General features: G+C 32.1%; 1 protein-coding gene across 2 annotated transcripts; it reads left to right on the forward strand.

Moving 5' to 3' along the window:
* The first annotated feature begins 745 nt into the window (after positions 1 to 745).
* On the forward strand, positions 746 to 15,943 carry LOC130674512 (recQ-like DNA helicase Blm). Of its 2 annotated transcripts, XM_057479859.1 has the most exons (7): positions 746 to 949; positions 7,720 to 7,774; positions 7,848 to 10,613; positions 11,560 to 11,710; positions 13,117 to 13,301; positions 15,151 to 15,607; positions 15,715 to 15,871. In XM_057479859.1, the coding sequence occupies exons 1-7, from the start codon at positions 933 to 935 to the stop codon at positions 15,732 to 15,734; spliced, it is 3,651 nt and encodes a 1,216-aa protein (XP_057335842.1). In that variant the 5' UTR covers positions 746 to 932; the 3' UTR covers positions 15,735 to 15,871. The 2 variants fall into 2 exon arrangements, with proteins under 2 accessions (XP_057335842.1, XP_057335841.1); XM_057479858.1 differs by having other exon boundaries at positions 747 to 949; positions 15,151 to 15,943.
* Positions 15,944 to 16,999: the final 1,056 nt, after the last annotated feature.

Below are 16,999 nucleotides of genomic sequence, written 5' to 3' on the forward strand. Positions count from 1 at the left end.
CCGCACAAAAGTTGGTATTTCCAAAGGTTGGAAATCCAATAAGTTGACGGTAAGTTGCCTTCAATTTCTCAGAAACCTGTCTTCGAATTGCGGCTCTTCACTGGAACCAACTTTCTCAGAAAGTTGGCGGTAACCTGTTGCCCAAAGTTGCAAAAGCCAGAATTGTTGACAATTTGTTGTCAAGTTGGTCGCAAACTAATGAATACCAACTATTATATTAAAAAAAAATATTTATAAAAAATGCACTTGGTAATTTCAAAATTTTATAAATGCGCATTTTTTAAAAATTGCATTTTATTAATTATTTACTCTATTTATGAATTATTTTAAATTTGTCTGATGTCTGACACATTGACACTCATATAATTTTTCATGATAGTAAAGTTAGCGGACATCTGACAATTTTTAAAACTTTGAAATAATTAATTAAAATGTTTATATAACAAAAATAAAAAAATGCATGCTTCGAAAATTCAAAATTCAGTACACGCTTTTTTCAAAATTTTATTGTTTTAATTACTTAATTCTTTTATATATAATTGAAAAATTGTCGTAAGTCTGCTACATTTGCGCTCATTAATTTTTTTATTCATTTCAAAATTCATATTTCTGAATTTCGCGCCAATACGCGCTTTTACGCGCAGCGCCATCTGACTGCAAGCAGCGTATTCTGAACGTGCCCAAATATTTTCATTTCAATGTATCGATATTAACTTTTCGAGTTCGATATGCACGCTGACTATTTTCGTTTTTGTTTTGTCTAAAAAATAATAATCAAAATATTATTTAATAATAATTTTTTTATTGTGATATTAAAATAAAGTTAATTAATAATAATCACTAGTTTTTTGAATTCAATTATGTAATGCCATTTTTTAATTATACTTTCTTTGTTAAATTACATTTAAATACTTATATAAATTTTGATAATAATGACTAATGTTGACAGGTTAGTTCTATTTACTTTCATTATTTTTTATTTTGATAATTAAATTACAACTATAAATTACTGTGACTATTTTTTTTTATATTTATCAGTAATTAGAATATTCGAATGGTTTTAATTTAAAAAATTTTAACTAAACAATTTGAGTAACGAGTAATTATTTGTTTTCAAATAATCGGCTTTTTGATATTTATCTTTAATTACTTTTAAAAAATTACTAAACTTAATTATTTTATTGATCAAATTAAATTTCCCTAATACATAAATGACAACTTATATTGATAGGTTAGGAATATTTGTTATTGTTATATATATAAATTCATACAATCAGTAATCGATCGGTAATTTATTATTGATTATAATTTTAATTAATTAATTTCTTGTATATGGGAAATGAATGATACTGAAGTCAGCAGACAATTAAAAATTTTTGAATTTTTTTTTGAACAATTAAATTCGAAGAAAAAAAAAAAATATAAATATGCACATGTATAAAATTTAAAAGACTACAAGTGTATTTTTTAAAAATATTTTTTTTTTATAATTTATCGTTTTTCTTTTAAATCCAAAAATTATTAGACATCGGCTAATTTCTGTATCATGGGAAATTACTCAATTATTGACCTCCTATGCGGTCTTCTGATATATTTTCATAAGAAAATTATTTTATGACAGATAATGATTTGTTTACTTTTCTAATTAAAGAAATTTAATTTTTTTTTTTTTATTAGAAACATTTATTTTTATGACATTGAATACTGGGTGGTCAAAAAAAATGATTTTTAAATTCCCTTACATTTCCCGGTTTTTCAGTAGAGTTTTTCACATTTTTCCCTGACTCAGAAATTTTATTCGTATCATTGAAATATTCAAAGTATTCATTATATTTTCAATATCAATATTTAAATTTGATGATTAAATCATTCGAGAAAGCAAAAAAAAGTCAATAAAAAAATCCCAAATCTCCAAGTGATTTTCAACAGGTGGTAACTTGAAGAAAATGGTCATGAAAAAAACAAAAACAGCCAATTGTAGCTTGAAGTGTCCAGTAGAGTGGTCCAAAAAAAAAAAAAGTTTTTTGGCTATCATTGCAAAAGCTTCTCTAAGGTATAAAAGAAATTCCCTCCAAAGCGCAGCTTGATATCTCAATTCTTCAAGAAGTTCAATACATTTATATTTTCCCATTTAAACAACACGTAAAAAATTTTTAACTTCCCGCTAAGAAAATTGTAAATTTTCAAAAATTCGGGAAGTTATTGGTTTCGGTCCGATTTACGAAAATCGAATTTCCATCAGATGTCGACGTTTCGAGGTCCTAGGAAGCTATCCTGACTAATTTCACGATGATGTCTGAGTGTATGTATGTGTGTACGTACGTACGTACGTATGTATGTATGTAAATATTCATAACTCTTGAACGGATGAACCGATTTTGATCGTTGAGGTGTCATTCGACGCGGCTTGTTAATGTCTTGAAGCCGTAAAAATTTGAACTTACTCGGTAGGGTGCGTTCAGAGATATTTCAAAAATAAAATTTTTTCGAAAATGTTTTATTTGGATAACTTTTAATTTGCTCGATGGATTTATTCCAAAATCTAATCAGCTCTAAAACTTTATAAGCCGCGTCGAATGCCACCTCAACCATCAAAATCGGTTCATTCGTTCAAGAGAAACCGTTGACGAAAGAATTCAAAAAACAATTTTTTTTTGTTTTTTTCGAAATTTCTCAAAAACGACTCGATAAATCGATTTCAAAATTTGATCAGCTTTAGAACTTGATAAAACACGTCGATTGCCGCCTCAACCATCAAAATCGGTTAATTCGTTCGCGAGATATCGTGGGAGAAAGAAATGCTAAAAAATGGTTTTTTACAAAACAATGGCATACAAAAGTATTTGCGAGCTCGAAGAGCTTGAAAATGTATTCACAATAATGTTTTCGAGCTCAACGAGCTCGAAAACAGCGGGAAGTTTTGGGGCTGGCCCGCAGGGTCAACTGACAGACCGATTTTTTTTTAGGTTTTCATCCGGTAAAACTACGAAAAAAATTTTTCTCTGTATTTTCCATTAATCATTCTCGTAGGAAATTTAATTCTCTACAAAAAAGTATTGAAATAGTTTTTTCGTAATCCTAACGGTTAAAAAGTTATTGAGCTTTAAGTGCTCGTTACTAAGTAAATTTGAAGGAAGATAGTTTTAGAGCAACTCTGTAATGGAATTGACGCTGTTACTAGATAATTTATTTAATTTTTATAGATTTTAAATAATTTTAAACTTTTTGAAAACTTTTTTGGTGACTGCATGTATTTATTTCGAAATTAATCAAACTCTAAATTGTTTATAATAATTAAATAATTTAATAATCGCTTATATAATTATGAATAATTTTTCTTATTACAATTTGGATATTTTTTTCTATGATTAGCAACTATTTGTAGCAGATGTTGTTTCTGTTCTTCATCTTTTGTCCCAAATTCATTATATTTTTCAATTAAAGCTAGTACTTGCGAATGGATACTGAATTTAATTTTCTTCATATCTAATTAAATTTTCTTTTATTGCGAATATTTAAAGCTCAATAACTTTTTACCCGTTAGGATTACGAAAAAATTAATTCAATACTTTTTTTGTAGAGAATTAAATTTCCTACATAAATAATTGATGGAAAATTCAGAGAAAATTTTTTTTTCATAATTTTACCGGATGAAAACGTAAAAAATATTTTTTTCACGTGTTATTTAAATGGGAAAATATAAATGTATTGAGCTTCTTGAAGAATTGAGATATCAAGCTGCGCTTTGGAGGGAACTTTTTTTATACTTGAGAAAAGCTTTTGAGATAATAGCCCTTGAAAAAAAAAAAAAAAAAAACGTTTTTTGTGTCCAGTCTTCTGATCTTGTCTCGAAATTTTTTTATTACGCACAGTTCCGGGGTAATAGAAAAATCAATGATAATTATCATTATCGAAATAATTATAATTATCGAAAAAAATTTATTGAAGCCTGTAGACCGCTTTTAAAACGAGCAAAAATTTAGGAAATGTTTTTTTCGGTGGTTTTCTTCGGATTACTCCGGGACCGCGCATAATAAAAAATTTCAAGTGATTTTCTACTACGAGCAAGTTTAAATCAAGTTTTATTTTTGACCCGGACTGTTCAAAACTCTGGTTTCGAGAATCGGACCTCATCCAATAACTTCCCTTTTTTTGAAAATTTTCAATTTTCCTAGCGGGAAGCGGGAAGAATTTTATTAAATTTTTAATGGTAATTTAAAAACCAACAGTACTACCTTGAGTCACTTTTGAGAGTATGAGATTTAAAAATAAAAACAAGTTTTTTATGAAACACCCTAATAAAATAGTATATTTTACACCTAGGGCAGTAAAGTAAGAAATGTTTCAGATCTTATGTAATTCAACAAACATGTGATCTGAGGCATTCTTATTTACTGCCCAAGGTGTCGATAATATTTTTCTCCTCGATGGAGTCGTAAAGAGGCTTCGTTTCGCACAGCGGGACAAAAGTTGACGCTTTTCGCCCGGAGGGGAGAAAATAGTATTTTGCTTGAATTACTCAAGATTTGCTACAGGCTTTATCAAGATTGCTACTAAGAATTGACTATGAGTTTAATCCCAAAGATTTTAGATCAAAAAAATCTAAAAAAACGTTTGATTTTGTTGGCTAGCCTCACAAATATTTTTTTTCGTTCTTATCAAGTTGATAGTTACATCATAACAGCATATTAACAATTAACTTATATCGATATTTACATATTGCAATAATATTATTTTTTTTTTATTATTGTTAACAGTGTATAGCATATTTATGCCTTTTACACTTCTTGCCTTTAATCGCAATCGCTACCTTTTTCTATTCCCTCCTCTTTTTCATGCGGCTGTGGACCGACTTGTGCTTCTGTACTGCATCATTACGTGATGCCCTATACCCCACCTTTTTGCCGTGGGAGTATAGCGGCAAAGGGAAACCACAGAGAAAACCTTTTGCCAGTACAGCTGTCATTTTTCGGAGCAGGTGAAGTTCCAGTGATCGATAAAATTCCCATTTTACCGATCACTGGCTCTTCAGTCCGCGCCTAGCGCACAGAGACGTCCGATCAAGCTCAATGCATGGCTAAGCGGTCACCCAGCCAAACAGTAACCACGCTCGGTGCTGCTTAACTTTGATGATCGCCCGAGCCACACATGAACCGATCGGCTGCCTCTGCCCCTACATATTGCAATAATTATTTATGTTCAGTTGAGATTAATAAATATTTATATTTATAATTGTACTTTATAATTTATATTGTACTTTAGGATGGAATGCATAATCAAACAAATATAAAATGAAACTGCAATAGCATTTTTATAATTTAATAAAATATTTTTCAATATCTGCATAATTGAAATTTTTTGCAAAATTTTACATAATATAGGATTATTAATAAATAATAACCGTTTCAACTAATTATCTAAATAACACTTTCATTTGTTTGATATTAACCCTCAACGGTCATATAGAGTCAAAAATGTTTCAGAAAATTTCAAATTTCTGTCTTATTCTTTAAATTTAAAAACTCCAAATTTCTATACCAAGTTCTTCGAATTTTAAACTTCAAATACATTAATAACTATTTAGTTTTTAGAAAAAGTACAGAACATATTTTTTGTAGAGAATTTGAAGAACTACAAAAACGGGTTCTTACAATTTTACTGACAGTTCAATATTTACAAAGATATTTTGAAAAAACTATTCACACCCCGGATATTTTGAACTTCCAATTCCTATGTCTGATTTTTTGGAATTGTTAACTCCAGATATCTTAATAAATATCCAGCTTTTGAAAAACATACGGTATACCTTTTTTGTATAGAATTTTATGCTCTACAAAAGAGGTCTTTTGCAATTTTGCTGACAGTTCAATATTTACTGAGATATTTGCAAAAAACTAATTACACCCAAGCAATTTAAAATTTCAAATTTTTGTATTTAATTGTTCGAATTCTAAATTCCAAATTTCTGTTCTCAATAGCTATTCAATTTTTAGAAAAAGTGCAAGATACCTATTTTGTAGGAAATTTAAAAAACTACAAAAAAGGTCTTCTGGAATTTTGCTAAAGTTTAATATTTTCAGAGATATTTGAAAAAAACCGATCACACTTTTTTGACTCCCTCAAAATTTTCCATAATAAAGAACTTGGCACTTTATTAACTAAAGTAAATATACACGGAAAGAAAATTCCATTAAAATTTACGATGTTGACATCCCAACAAGAGATTGGACTTTGGGTGTCGTCGGTTTTTACTCCCTCTGGATGTTTTAGGTGCTAAATGTTCTCCCACTTTTCTGTGCGCATGCGCAATTTATAAATGTTCGGTAGTGGAGGCAATTTCCGAGGTCTATTCTCTTACTAGGACCACAATACGATGTTACATCATAATTTTTAAATAGATACTTTATTTATATCGTTTATAAGGATCATATAAATTATTTAAATTTGTGGGCAGTTCGCAATCGAAAGGTTTCGTGTTTGAATTCAACGCCCGAGCGATTATTATCTTATACTTTCCCGGGTCGAAATTTAAATCGTAAATTGAACGTACTAGACGCCGAAATCGTAAATTCAACCTTTGAAAACGTAAATAGCCGTACAAACGTATTTTAGACGTAGTTGACGTACGAAAACGTAAATAAGATATGCGTAGATACAACCTTTCAAAATTTGCAATTAAAAAAATTAAACTATATCGGAAACATTTAATTGTCAAAAAAAACATGTCTAGCAGTCAGAAGACGAGAAATAGAAATTTTCTCTTTTGGGTCTTACAGACCACCTAGTAGCTAAGAGACCAAAAATAAAAATTCTCAACAGCTGTGGTATATTTTAGGCCTTGTGAGACAGTACTCTATACTGATGGCTAATTTCTTATGCTCTATTGGGTCTTACAGACTACTTAGAAGCTGGGAAACAAGAAATAAAAATTATCAGCAGCTTTTGAAAATTATTTCTGAGCCTTGCAAGAGATAACTCTAGACTCTATACTCTCTAAACTAACTCACGAGCCATCAGTAGATTTATCGCCTGCAAGGCTCAAAATATTTTCCAAAAGCTGCTAACAATTTTTATTTCTCGTCTTTTGGCTGCAGGACATCTTTTTTGACAATTAAATGTTTCCCATAAAGTTTAATTTTTTATTGCAAGTTTCGAAAGATTGTATCTACGATTACGCAAGTCTTGTTTACGTTTTCGTACGTCAACTACGTCTAAAATACGTTTTTACAGCTATTTACGTTTTCAAAGGTTGAATTTACGTTTTCAACGTCTGGTACGTGCAATCAACGATTTAAATTTTGACTCGGGTTTGTTTAAAATTTCTACTACATCAAATTTTACGATTTACACATCGTAATTTATACTCAAGAGCTTAAGACTTTGTGTTGTTTGTCTGAAATATTATTTCTTAACTGAAATTTCCAATACTGCATCGTAAAAATTATAGTTTTAAATGTATAGTCTACCACTACAATAATAAATAGGAAAATTTACAATGTTAGCATCGTAAATTGAACTGGAATTTTTTTTCCTGTACTTTTTACGAAATTTAATCTTCTTATCGTTTCTCTATCAAAATCCATTCTCCAGTTGATCCAAAATGTTGGTGTCCTATAGGTTTCTTATTGCCGTTATAATTTGTACCGAAAATGGCCGTTTAGGGTTAATATAATATATTAATAAAAATAATAATAAACTTAATTTGAATTGTATTAACAGTTTTTCAGAAAAAGAAAATGAGTTTGTAACAAAAACTGATTCCGTACTAACAATTGTAAGTTAATACTCACATATTTAGTTTAAAATAGTTAAGTTTATTATTAATTGAACAAATAAATAAATTACAGAGCAGTGACAGCTCATTTACTGACTCACCGATAAAAAAAAGATCAAAACGACAAAATGGTCAATTACCCAAAAAATCTCGTGTGATTGCTCTTGATACTGATAGTGAAGATGATTTTGAACCGTCAAAACCTTTGAAAACTATCTCTCAAGAATCAGTAAAACCTTTATCAAGGAATACGTCCAATAATATGAATAATGAAAAGAAAAAGTTTAGTCCTAAGAAACCATCGTTAATAACGCGACCCAAAACTGGATCACAATCATCACCAGTAAGTCCAACCAGTCCCGCTCGACCGGCATGGCGTGGTCCCGATTACAAATTAAATTTAAGTCCATTGGGTGTAAATGAAGACATGAAAACATGGATCAAGACAATGGAAAGAGCAGACGTGATGTCACAATCACCTAAACTGGAATTCGAACTCCATCTTCATCTTAATCAGCTCAACAATCATTACATAGAAATTCAAGAAAAATTGCTTTCAGTGTATGATAAAATACCGTTAGAAATCCTTGAAAAATTTCCACAATTTGATAGCAGTATTTTCAGTAACATCAAGTCATTACGCCAGCATGTGAGAGCTAAAAGACTTTTGACTGAAAAAAAATTACGTAACACTTCTAGCCCGTCGACTTCTGGAGGCACAAACTCTCCAGCAAGTAAAAATTTTCAAGTACGTCAACCAGTTAAAGCAGCAAATTCATCACCAGTTATTGGAAAAACTAATAATGACATGGACGATAGTATGGAAGAGGTTCCAGCTAAAAAACTAGCTCTAGATCTGGACAGTAGCCTGGAAAAAGCACCAGTGGAATCAATATCTAGGTTTCAAGTAAAGCGTCCAGTCAAAGCAACTTTATCATCTGAGTTTAATGGACATCGACCGGAAGCACCATTGTCTCCTGTTTCAACATCTGCGGTAGTAAAATCATCCAGACCAGCTCCTAAAACAGCTTTCGTAGACTTTACCGATTCAGAAGACACCGTGGACGATACTCCAGTGAAACCAGTGTCCAAGTTCCAAGTCAAGAGACCAGTGAAAGCAGTTTTAACCTCAGAAATAAATAGCAAAGTACCTGAACCATCGTCATCTCCGATAACACATCACACGAAACCTTCTAGTCAGCAATCAGCTCCAGGTACAAACTATCCAAAAGTTTCTAGCCAACCAACATCATACGCAGCATCCAAACCATCAAAGCCAGTCTATGTGGACTTCAGTGATCCAGAAGATCTAGAAGTAACTAATGATCTAGGTCCAGCTCCTAGATCTCCAGCATCTGAAATATTTGATTTATCAAATTTCGAAGAAGATAGTTTTGAAGCTCAACCACTCAGCAATCGTTCAATAACCCAAGACTTGAATGCACTTCCTGAAGTCGGTTTCCAACATGACGAATCATCATTTCGCAGTAATTTCAAAGCCATGTTCGAAGCACCTCCACCCCCAACCGGAAAATTCATGGGTGACACCCAAAACTCTGGACTGACCGGTGAATTCGATCGTGACTATCCGCATTCTCAAGAACTAAAAAGTCTATTTCGTTCTAAATTTGGATTGTTTAGTTTCCGTCCAAATCAATTACAAGTCATGAATGCGGCATTAACTGGCCATGATTGCTTTGTGCTGATGCCAACAGGTGGTGGTAAATCACTTTGTTATCAATTACCAGCTCTTTTATCACCCGCAGTAACAATTGTTGTTTCTCCTCTTAAAAGTCTCGTACTAGACCAAGTTCATAAACTTAATTCCCTTGATATTAAATCAGCTCATTTGTTAGGCGACGTATCAGATTCTGAAGCAAACGCAGTCTACCGTGATTTGAATCGCGATTTACCAACGATAAAACTATTATACGTTACCCCAGAAAAATTATCATCGAGTAGCAAACTTTTGGATGTTTTAAAACGAATGTATGAAAAAGGTTTATTAGCGCGTTTTGTTGTTGATGAAGCTCACTGTGTCTCTCAATGGGGTCATGATTTTCGTCCTGATTATCGTAAGCTTAGTTTTTTACGTAAATCATTTCCCCAAGTTGGAATGATGGCATTAACTGCCACCGCAACACCTACAGTCAGAACTGATATTTCAATAAGATTGAGTTTAAAAAATCCAAAGTATTTCTTCACAAGTTTCAATCGTCCCAATCTTAAGTACACAGTAATTGAAAAAAAAGGACGTAACTGTTACGCGGAGGTTGCAGCTTTAATTAAAGAAAAGTATCCACGCGAATGCGGTATTGTCTATTGCTTTTCTCGCAAAGATTGCGATGATTATGCAGATCATTTGAAGATGAATGGGATCAGAGCGGGTAGTTATCATGCTGGACTATCAGATAAGCAGAGAACGGAAGCGCAAATGAAGTGGATAAGGGAAGAGACTAAAGTTGTTTGTGCGACAATTGCCTTTGGAATGGGAATTGATAAAGCGAATGTACGTTTTGTATTTCATGCGACTATTCCTAAGAGTATTGAAGGTTATTATCAAGAAAGTGGACGTGCTGGAAGAGATCAAGAAAATGCAGACTGCATTTTATTTTATAATTATTCAGATACTATTAAAATTAAGAATATGATTATGGCTGATCCGAGTTCCAGAGACGCATGTCAAAATAATATGGATAATTTAGCCAAAATGATATCGTTTTGTGAAAACAAAACTGATTGTCGAAGAGTTTTACAGCTGAGATATTTTGGGGAAATTTTTGATCAGAAATATTGTATTAATAATCCAGCTACTACTTGCGATAACTGTCGTAATAAGGTAAATTAAATCGTTTTTTTTTGTGATGTATTAATTGTTTAATTTGCAGTCGAGTTCCATTAACTCGGACAATTAGTCTACACGGGAAGAACAAGATGAAGCTGGCTACCATCTCAGATTATACTCAGTTACATTTGAGGTAAAAAAAAATTTCAGATAGTACCCAGTATAATACTAGATTATACTGAGCTGCATCTAGATTATACTCAGTTTCATCCCAGATGTTACTCAGTAACATCTCAGATTTTACGGCGCTAGATGATACTGGTATTCATCCTAGATGGTCACCACATACATCTGGATTATACTCCGTACCATCTCAGATTATACTCAGTATGATCTCAGATTTAACTCAGTTACATATCAAACATTTTCTTTGTAGCGCATGCGCGTTTAGTATACTAGATACGCATGCGCTAAAAAAAATGGCTGAGTTGTAACTGAGTTAAATCTCAGATAGTACTGAGTATAATCCAGATTTACGTGGTTACCATCTAGGATGAAAACCAGTATCATCTAGCGCCGTATAATCTGAGATGTTACTGAGTAACATCTGGAATGAAACTGAGTATAATCTAGATGCAACTCAGTATAATCTAGTATTATACTGAGTACTATCTAAAATTATTTTTACCTCAGGTGTAACTGAGTATAATCTGAGATGGTAGCCAGTATCATCTTGTTCTTTTCGTGTACGGAGGAGCGGGATTTACGACTTATCGAATGCCACCTCCTTTGAAGAATAAAAAAACTACACACATGCGTTCTTACATCACATGTACGATGCATACATAAAAATACACAGACACACACAAATGCACAGCATCGGGTAGAAAACAGCATAGCTCGTAGTGGGGGTCGAGATTGAGCTGGAAGTTCCGAGTTAATGGAATCTGACTTAATGGACTTCGAGTGTAATGAAGTTTTTTTTTTTCTTTTTTTCTAGGATAATTTCACTATGACAGACATGACGGAAGATGCGAAAGATATCGTCCGTGCGGTAAGGGATATTATTCAGACGCGAAAATGTAATTTGACGTTGATTTATTTGATGGAAGTTCTCAAAGGATGTGACTTGAAAAAAATACGAGAGTCAGGTAATAATAAATTATTGTTATTAGTATTGAAGTATTGTCCTTATACTTATTTATTTACATAAATATTACTTTTGTTTGAAACCGGGTTCGATTGAATTCGCAATGCGTTTTTTTATATAACCATGAAAAATTATTATGTATACTTGTGATCATTTTTATTGTAAAAATAACTTGTATTAAAATTTACCCTATCAAAAAAAAGCACGTGGGAATCCGGCTTAGATTCCCATGAAGATTCCCACATAGTATTTTCGGATGAATTTCCATATGGTTTTCTATAGGAATTCAGCATAGATTCTTGTATATTCTTACGTAGATTTCCATGGGAGTTCACATTATGAAAAAATCCAAATGGGAACCTTGGTCGGTTCTGTAACAATTAAACCGAAGACAGTTCAACCGCGACAGTTCAACCTAGCAAAATTTCAACTGAAAATAACCTGGACCCTCTTATTTAGGTGCCCTCTTATCAGGAATTTTTTGTCGATTGAAATGATGCTAGGTTGAACGGTCGTTCGGTTGAAGTGTCGCCAGTTGAACTGTCTTCGGTTTAATAGTCGCGGCACCATCTAGTTTAGATTTCTATGTGGAATTATACATGGTTTACTATGTACATGAAATTTTTACATAAAAATCTAGAAATTCTGATTCCTATATGAATTTCTAACATGGGAATACCTATATCCGAGTTTCTATTTGTACTTTTTGTATAGAAATTCAGGTACCCACCGTTTCTTGTAAAGATCCCCCATATGGGAATTCAGGTATCCATAGTTTCCCATCTGGATTCCCTATATGGGAATCCAAGTACCCATAATTTCCCACATAGAGTCCTATATGATTTCGTACTTTTCTATGTTAATCCCCATGGACCTTTCTAAAAATCCATAGTTTTTTATATGGATTTCTATGGACTCCTCTATAATTCTGAATAGAGCCTTTTGATCGGATATACTCGCAATCAACATTTGGTTGAATAATGAGGGTTGATAAGTAGATCTTTAATTTTTATAGAAATGTAGCGATAATTTTCAAGAGTCTTAAAAAATTTTTTTCCAAATAAACAAAAATTGCTTTTTTATTTTTATCAATCATAAACATCATTAGTAATAGATGATAAAGTCCTAATCTCTGTGATAAATTACTAAAATTTTGTTATATAATTTCTATTATAGTATACATCTTTGTAAAATGTCCTCAATTTTTAAATGGCCAGCAACTGGGCCTTGTTCCTGGCAATACTTGGAATAAAATTTAAAACACTTCGATTTAATCGTGTATAATGTTAATGAATTTTTTTCATCCCTAATCAAAGAATAGCTTAATGTTCTTTCTTTATTTTGTACATGAATTTTCTATTTCATTACTAAGAAATATATTTATATATTAAATTCAAATAATTTCAGGTATGAATCGTGACGTATTATTTGGTAAATTCAAATCATGGAACAAAAGTGACATCGATCGCTTCCTCCATCAATTGGTCTTTGAAAATTATCTATCCGAAGAGCTACAAAATATCAAGGAAATCGTAGTAGCTTATGTAAAGCTTGGTGAACGTGCCAAGGCTTTAATGACTACAGATATTAAGGTACTTATAATTATTTAAATATATTTCCTAATTTAGAAGATAAAAAATATCGTTTCGTTTAAATGTGGCAAAAAATCACGACAGATTGCTAATTTCTCACAGTTAGCACTGTGTCACCCAACTAATTCAAGCGCATTCTCGTTAAAATTTTACTCTTCAAGTTTATGCTGGGGTTTTTCGGACTCATAATAGTGATCAGAGTTAAGTAAATCTGTTGTAATACTTGACTAAGATACTTGGATAAGATCCGTTAAAGAAAACTTGCTTATAATACCAGCAGATGGCTCCACTATTTCGTGAGTCGTGTATTGAGCATTAGTATAGTAAATCGAGTGGCGCCCACTTCATGTTTGATTTAATTTTATCGAGCTATAATATTAATAATTTGTAGCGCTTTAAATTTTAATGACTACCGGACTTGCTATTGGTACTAAATTCAAGTGTTGAGCAATTTTAGAAGAATAAAATCAGATATTCTAAACAATTCAGTTGCAATCCGTACCTTCCTATCAAAAAAATTCACGCGGAAATTCAGCGTAGATTCTCATATGGCGTTTCCAGATGGATTCTCACATGGTTTCCTGTAGGAATCTAGCTTAGATTCTTACGTGGATTCCTATGGGAAGCCACACCATGCTAAATCCACGTGGAAACCTTGTTTAGATTTTCATGTAGATTGTTACAATTATTTCCCATAGTAATCCACACCATGTGAAAATCCATATGAAAACCTATTTTGTAATTTTATAAGGACATAATTAATTTACTATGCATATAAAATTTTACATAGAAATCCGGATATCTAGACTCCTTGATAGATTTCTAACATAGGAATCCAAATATCCAAGTTCTTATATGTATTTCTCGTATGGAGATCCAGGTATCCATAGTTTTCCATATGGATTTCCTATATGGGAATCCAAGTATCCATAGTTATCCCTATGAATTTCTTATGTAGGGATTTAGGTATCCAGTTTCCCATATGGATTTCTAACATGGAAACTCAGGTATCTATGTTCCTATATAGATTTCTGAGATGGGGAATCCAGGTATCCATAGTTTTCCATATGAATTTCCTGTATAGGGATTTAGGAATCCAGTTTCTCATATGGATTTCTAACATGGAAACCCAGATATCTAAGTTCCTATATAGATTTTTGAGATGGGAAATCCAGATATCCACAGTTTAACATACGAATTCCTTATATGGGAACCCAAGTTTCCATAGTTATCCCTATGAATTTACTATGTAGGGATTTAGGTATTCAGTTTCCCATATGGATTTCTAACATGGAAACCCAGATGTCTAAGTTCCTATGTAGATTTTTGAGATGGGAAATCCAGAGTTTCCCATATGAATTTCCTATATGAGAGTCCATGTATCCATAGTTTTCCATATAGATTTCCTATATGGGAATCCAAGTACTCATCTATCATAGTACTTTTCTACATGAATTCCTATTTAAAACCGTACTGTCCTATGTCGATCTCTATGGATCCATACTTTTTTAAATTGATTTCCATAGATTCCTATATATATCTAGATAGATTGTTTTAATAGGGCCAACATTCTTTTTGGAAACATCTTGCTTTAGAATTACTGCACTGGTTTTACCATTCCCATAAGTCTTTAGAAAGAATCCTCAGTACGACTCGATGAAATCTGTGGAAAATATACTTATGAAACACATCGTGTTCAAGTCTTGTTAGAATCTTCCTTAAGAGACTTGCTGAAGAACATCGTTGCGTCACACTTAAGACAATTCTACCACCAAAATCTCCGTGGTTTTGTGCCATACGCGTTCTGTTAAATAAAGTTAAGAATTTTAACAATAAAATAAATCTTTAGGTCATGTTCCCAACAAGATCATCAACAAACAACCGGTTAACAGTAACAGTAGCTTCGACAGTAAAATCAGACAACAAAGCTCTGAAAGAGCTTCAAGATCGTTGTTACGCCGAGCTGATGCGCGACATTACTGGCATAGCAGAGGCACTTGATATTCCACCAGCAAGTATTATGAGCAATATCGCAGTCCGTGCAATGAGTCAGCAATTGCCAGCAACTAAAGATGAAATGCTTAAGATACCCCACGTTACTGAAGCCAATTTTAATAAATACGGCAAAGTTTTGCTACAAATAACAGAGCGATTTGCTGCTGAAAAAGTTGCTATGGAAATGGAAGCAAAAGAAATGGAAGAAGAAGCTAAGCGTGCCAATGATCTGGATGATGATTGGCTTGAAACAGGATCTACTGGTGGATCTACTAGTGGATCATACAAGCCAAGAGGATTTCGAGGTCGTGGTAAGAAACGTTACGGTACTAGTAAAAAAAGTAGCAATCCAAAACGTACTAAATTATCTGGGTCATCTGCTTCTGGTTCATCAACTTCTTCTTACAATCGATCAAAGGCCGCTGGAGGAACGGCTAGCAGTTCACGTGGACGTGGACAAGGTCAAGGACGTGGACGGGGATATAATCAAGGACCTAATTTGGGTCTTGTTGATTTTACACAAAAAAAAGAATTTATAGCCGATCCACTGCGATATTCTGCCGTAGGACTTTAAAGATAAATTTATTAAATCTAGAGTTTAAAATTTAAAATATTAATTATTAAGTTATTGAGATAAATAAAGTTTTTTATTATTAATTTATTCTTAATCATTTATAATATTGACAGTAAACGTGAGTCATTTCGCGTGCGAAATCCTAAAAGGGCGTATAAAAATTTATTTTTTTGTCAATCACTTTGCAAACATATTTTAAGCTTAAAAATGTTCTAAAGGCAAAAGGGCGTATGTCTCAAATCATACGCCCTTTTGGCTTTAGGAACTTGAACATTTTGAGATCCAAAGCCAAAAGGGCGTAAAAAATTTTTTTTTCTAATCGCCTATCAAACATATTCTAAGCTGGAAAATGAAAAAAAATTTCGAAGCCCAAAAAGCGTAATGTTCATTTAATCGGATTTTATTACAAAATAAATGTTTAATTTTAATGCTTCACAAAATGAATTGTAATTTTAATTGAAATTGAAGAAACTATGAAATACTATTCGCTACTAAGGCGCGAAATTTCAAAAGATTTGAATATATATTTTATCGCATGGTAATCAGTTTTCAAATCATTCAAATGTTTTGAGTTTTTTTATGTTATAAGCATTTGAAGAAGTTCATTTTTCTTTATTTGAATCACACAAAATAGCATTAGAAAGAGTATAGAAAAAAGTTAGGGATTTTCAAAAATTCATGTACTTGAAGATCGGAACGTTTTTCGTGGAAGAAAAATAAAAAAGCAAAATTACACGAATTTTTTTCATTTTCGTTGTGTGAAAAACGTTTCGATTTTCAGATCTATAAAAATTCCACATAGAGTCAAATGAAACTGAAAAATAACCCACTTTGCCTCTTTCTACAGTTCAATTTTTCACCTTTCATATTCATTCTGATATTACTTCATTGATATAGCATTATTTTCATGTTTTGTAAAAAAAAAAATTTTTTTTCATACGTTCTTTTGACTTTAAGACATAATTTCCTTAAAACCAAAAGGGCGTATATCTTGAGATACACCCTTTTGGCGTTAGTAATTCAAAAAATGTTTTTTTATTGATCTTGACGTTTTAAACGATTTTGAGTTGAATAGCAAAAAAAAAAATTTTTATACGCCTTTTTGGCATAAAACCCTATCTAACGGCTG

The sequence above is a fragment of the Microplitis mediator genome, chromosome 9 (assembly GCF_029852145.1).
Source record: "Microplitis mediator isolate UGA2020A chromosome 9, iyMicMedi2.1, whole genome shotgun sequence".
Classification (NCBI taxonomy): domain Eukaryota; kingdom Metazoa; phylum Arthropoda; class Insecta; order Hymenoptera; family Braconidae; genus Microplitis; species Microplitis mediator.

Bases quoted from the DNA above. Each gene is read 5' to 3' on its own strand.
- LOC130674512 (XM_057479858.1), top strand. The intron at 7,775-7,847 runs GTAAGTTAATAC...AATAAATTACAG, and splicing joins CTGATTCCGTACTAACAATT to AGCAGTGACAGCTCATTTAC. The intron at 10,614-11,559 runs GTAAATTAAATC...CTTTTTTTCTAG, and splicing joins GCGATAACTGTCGTAATAAG to GATAATTTCACTATGACAGA.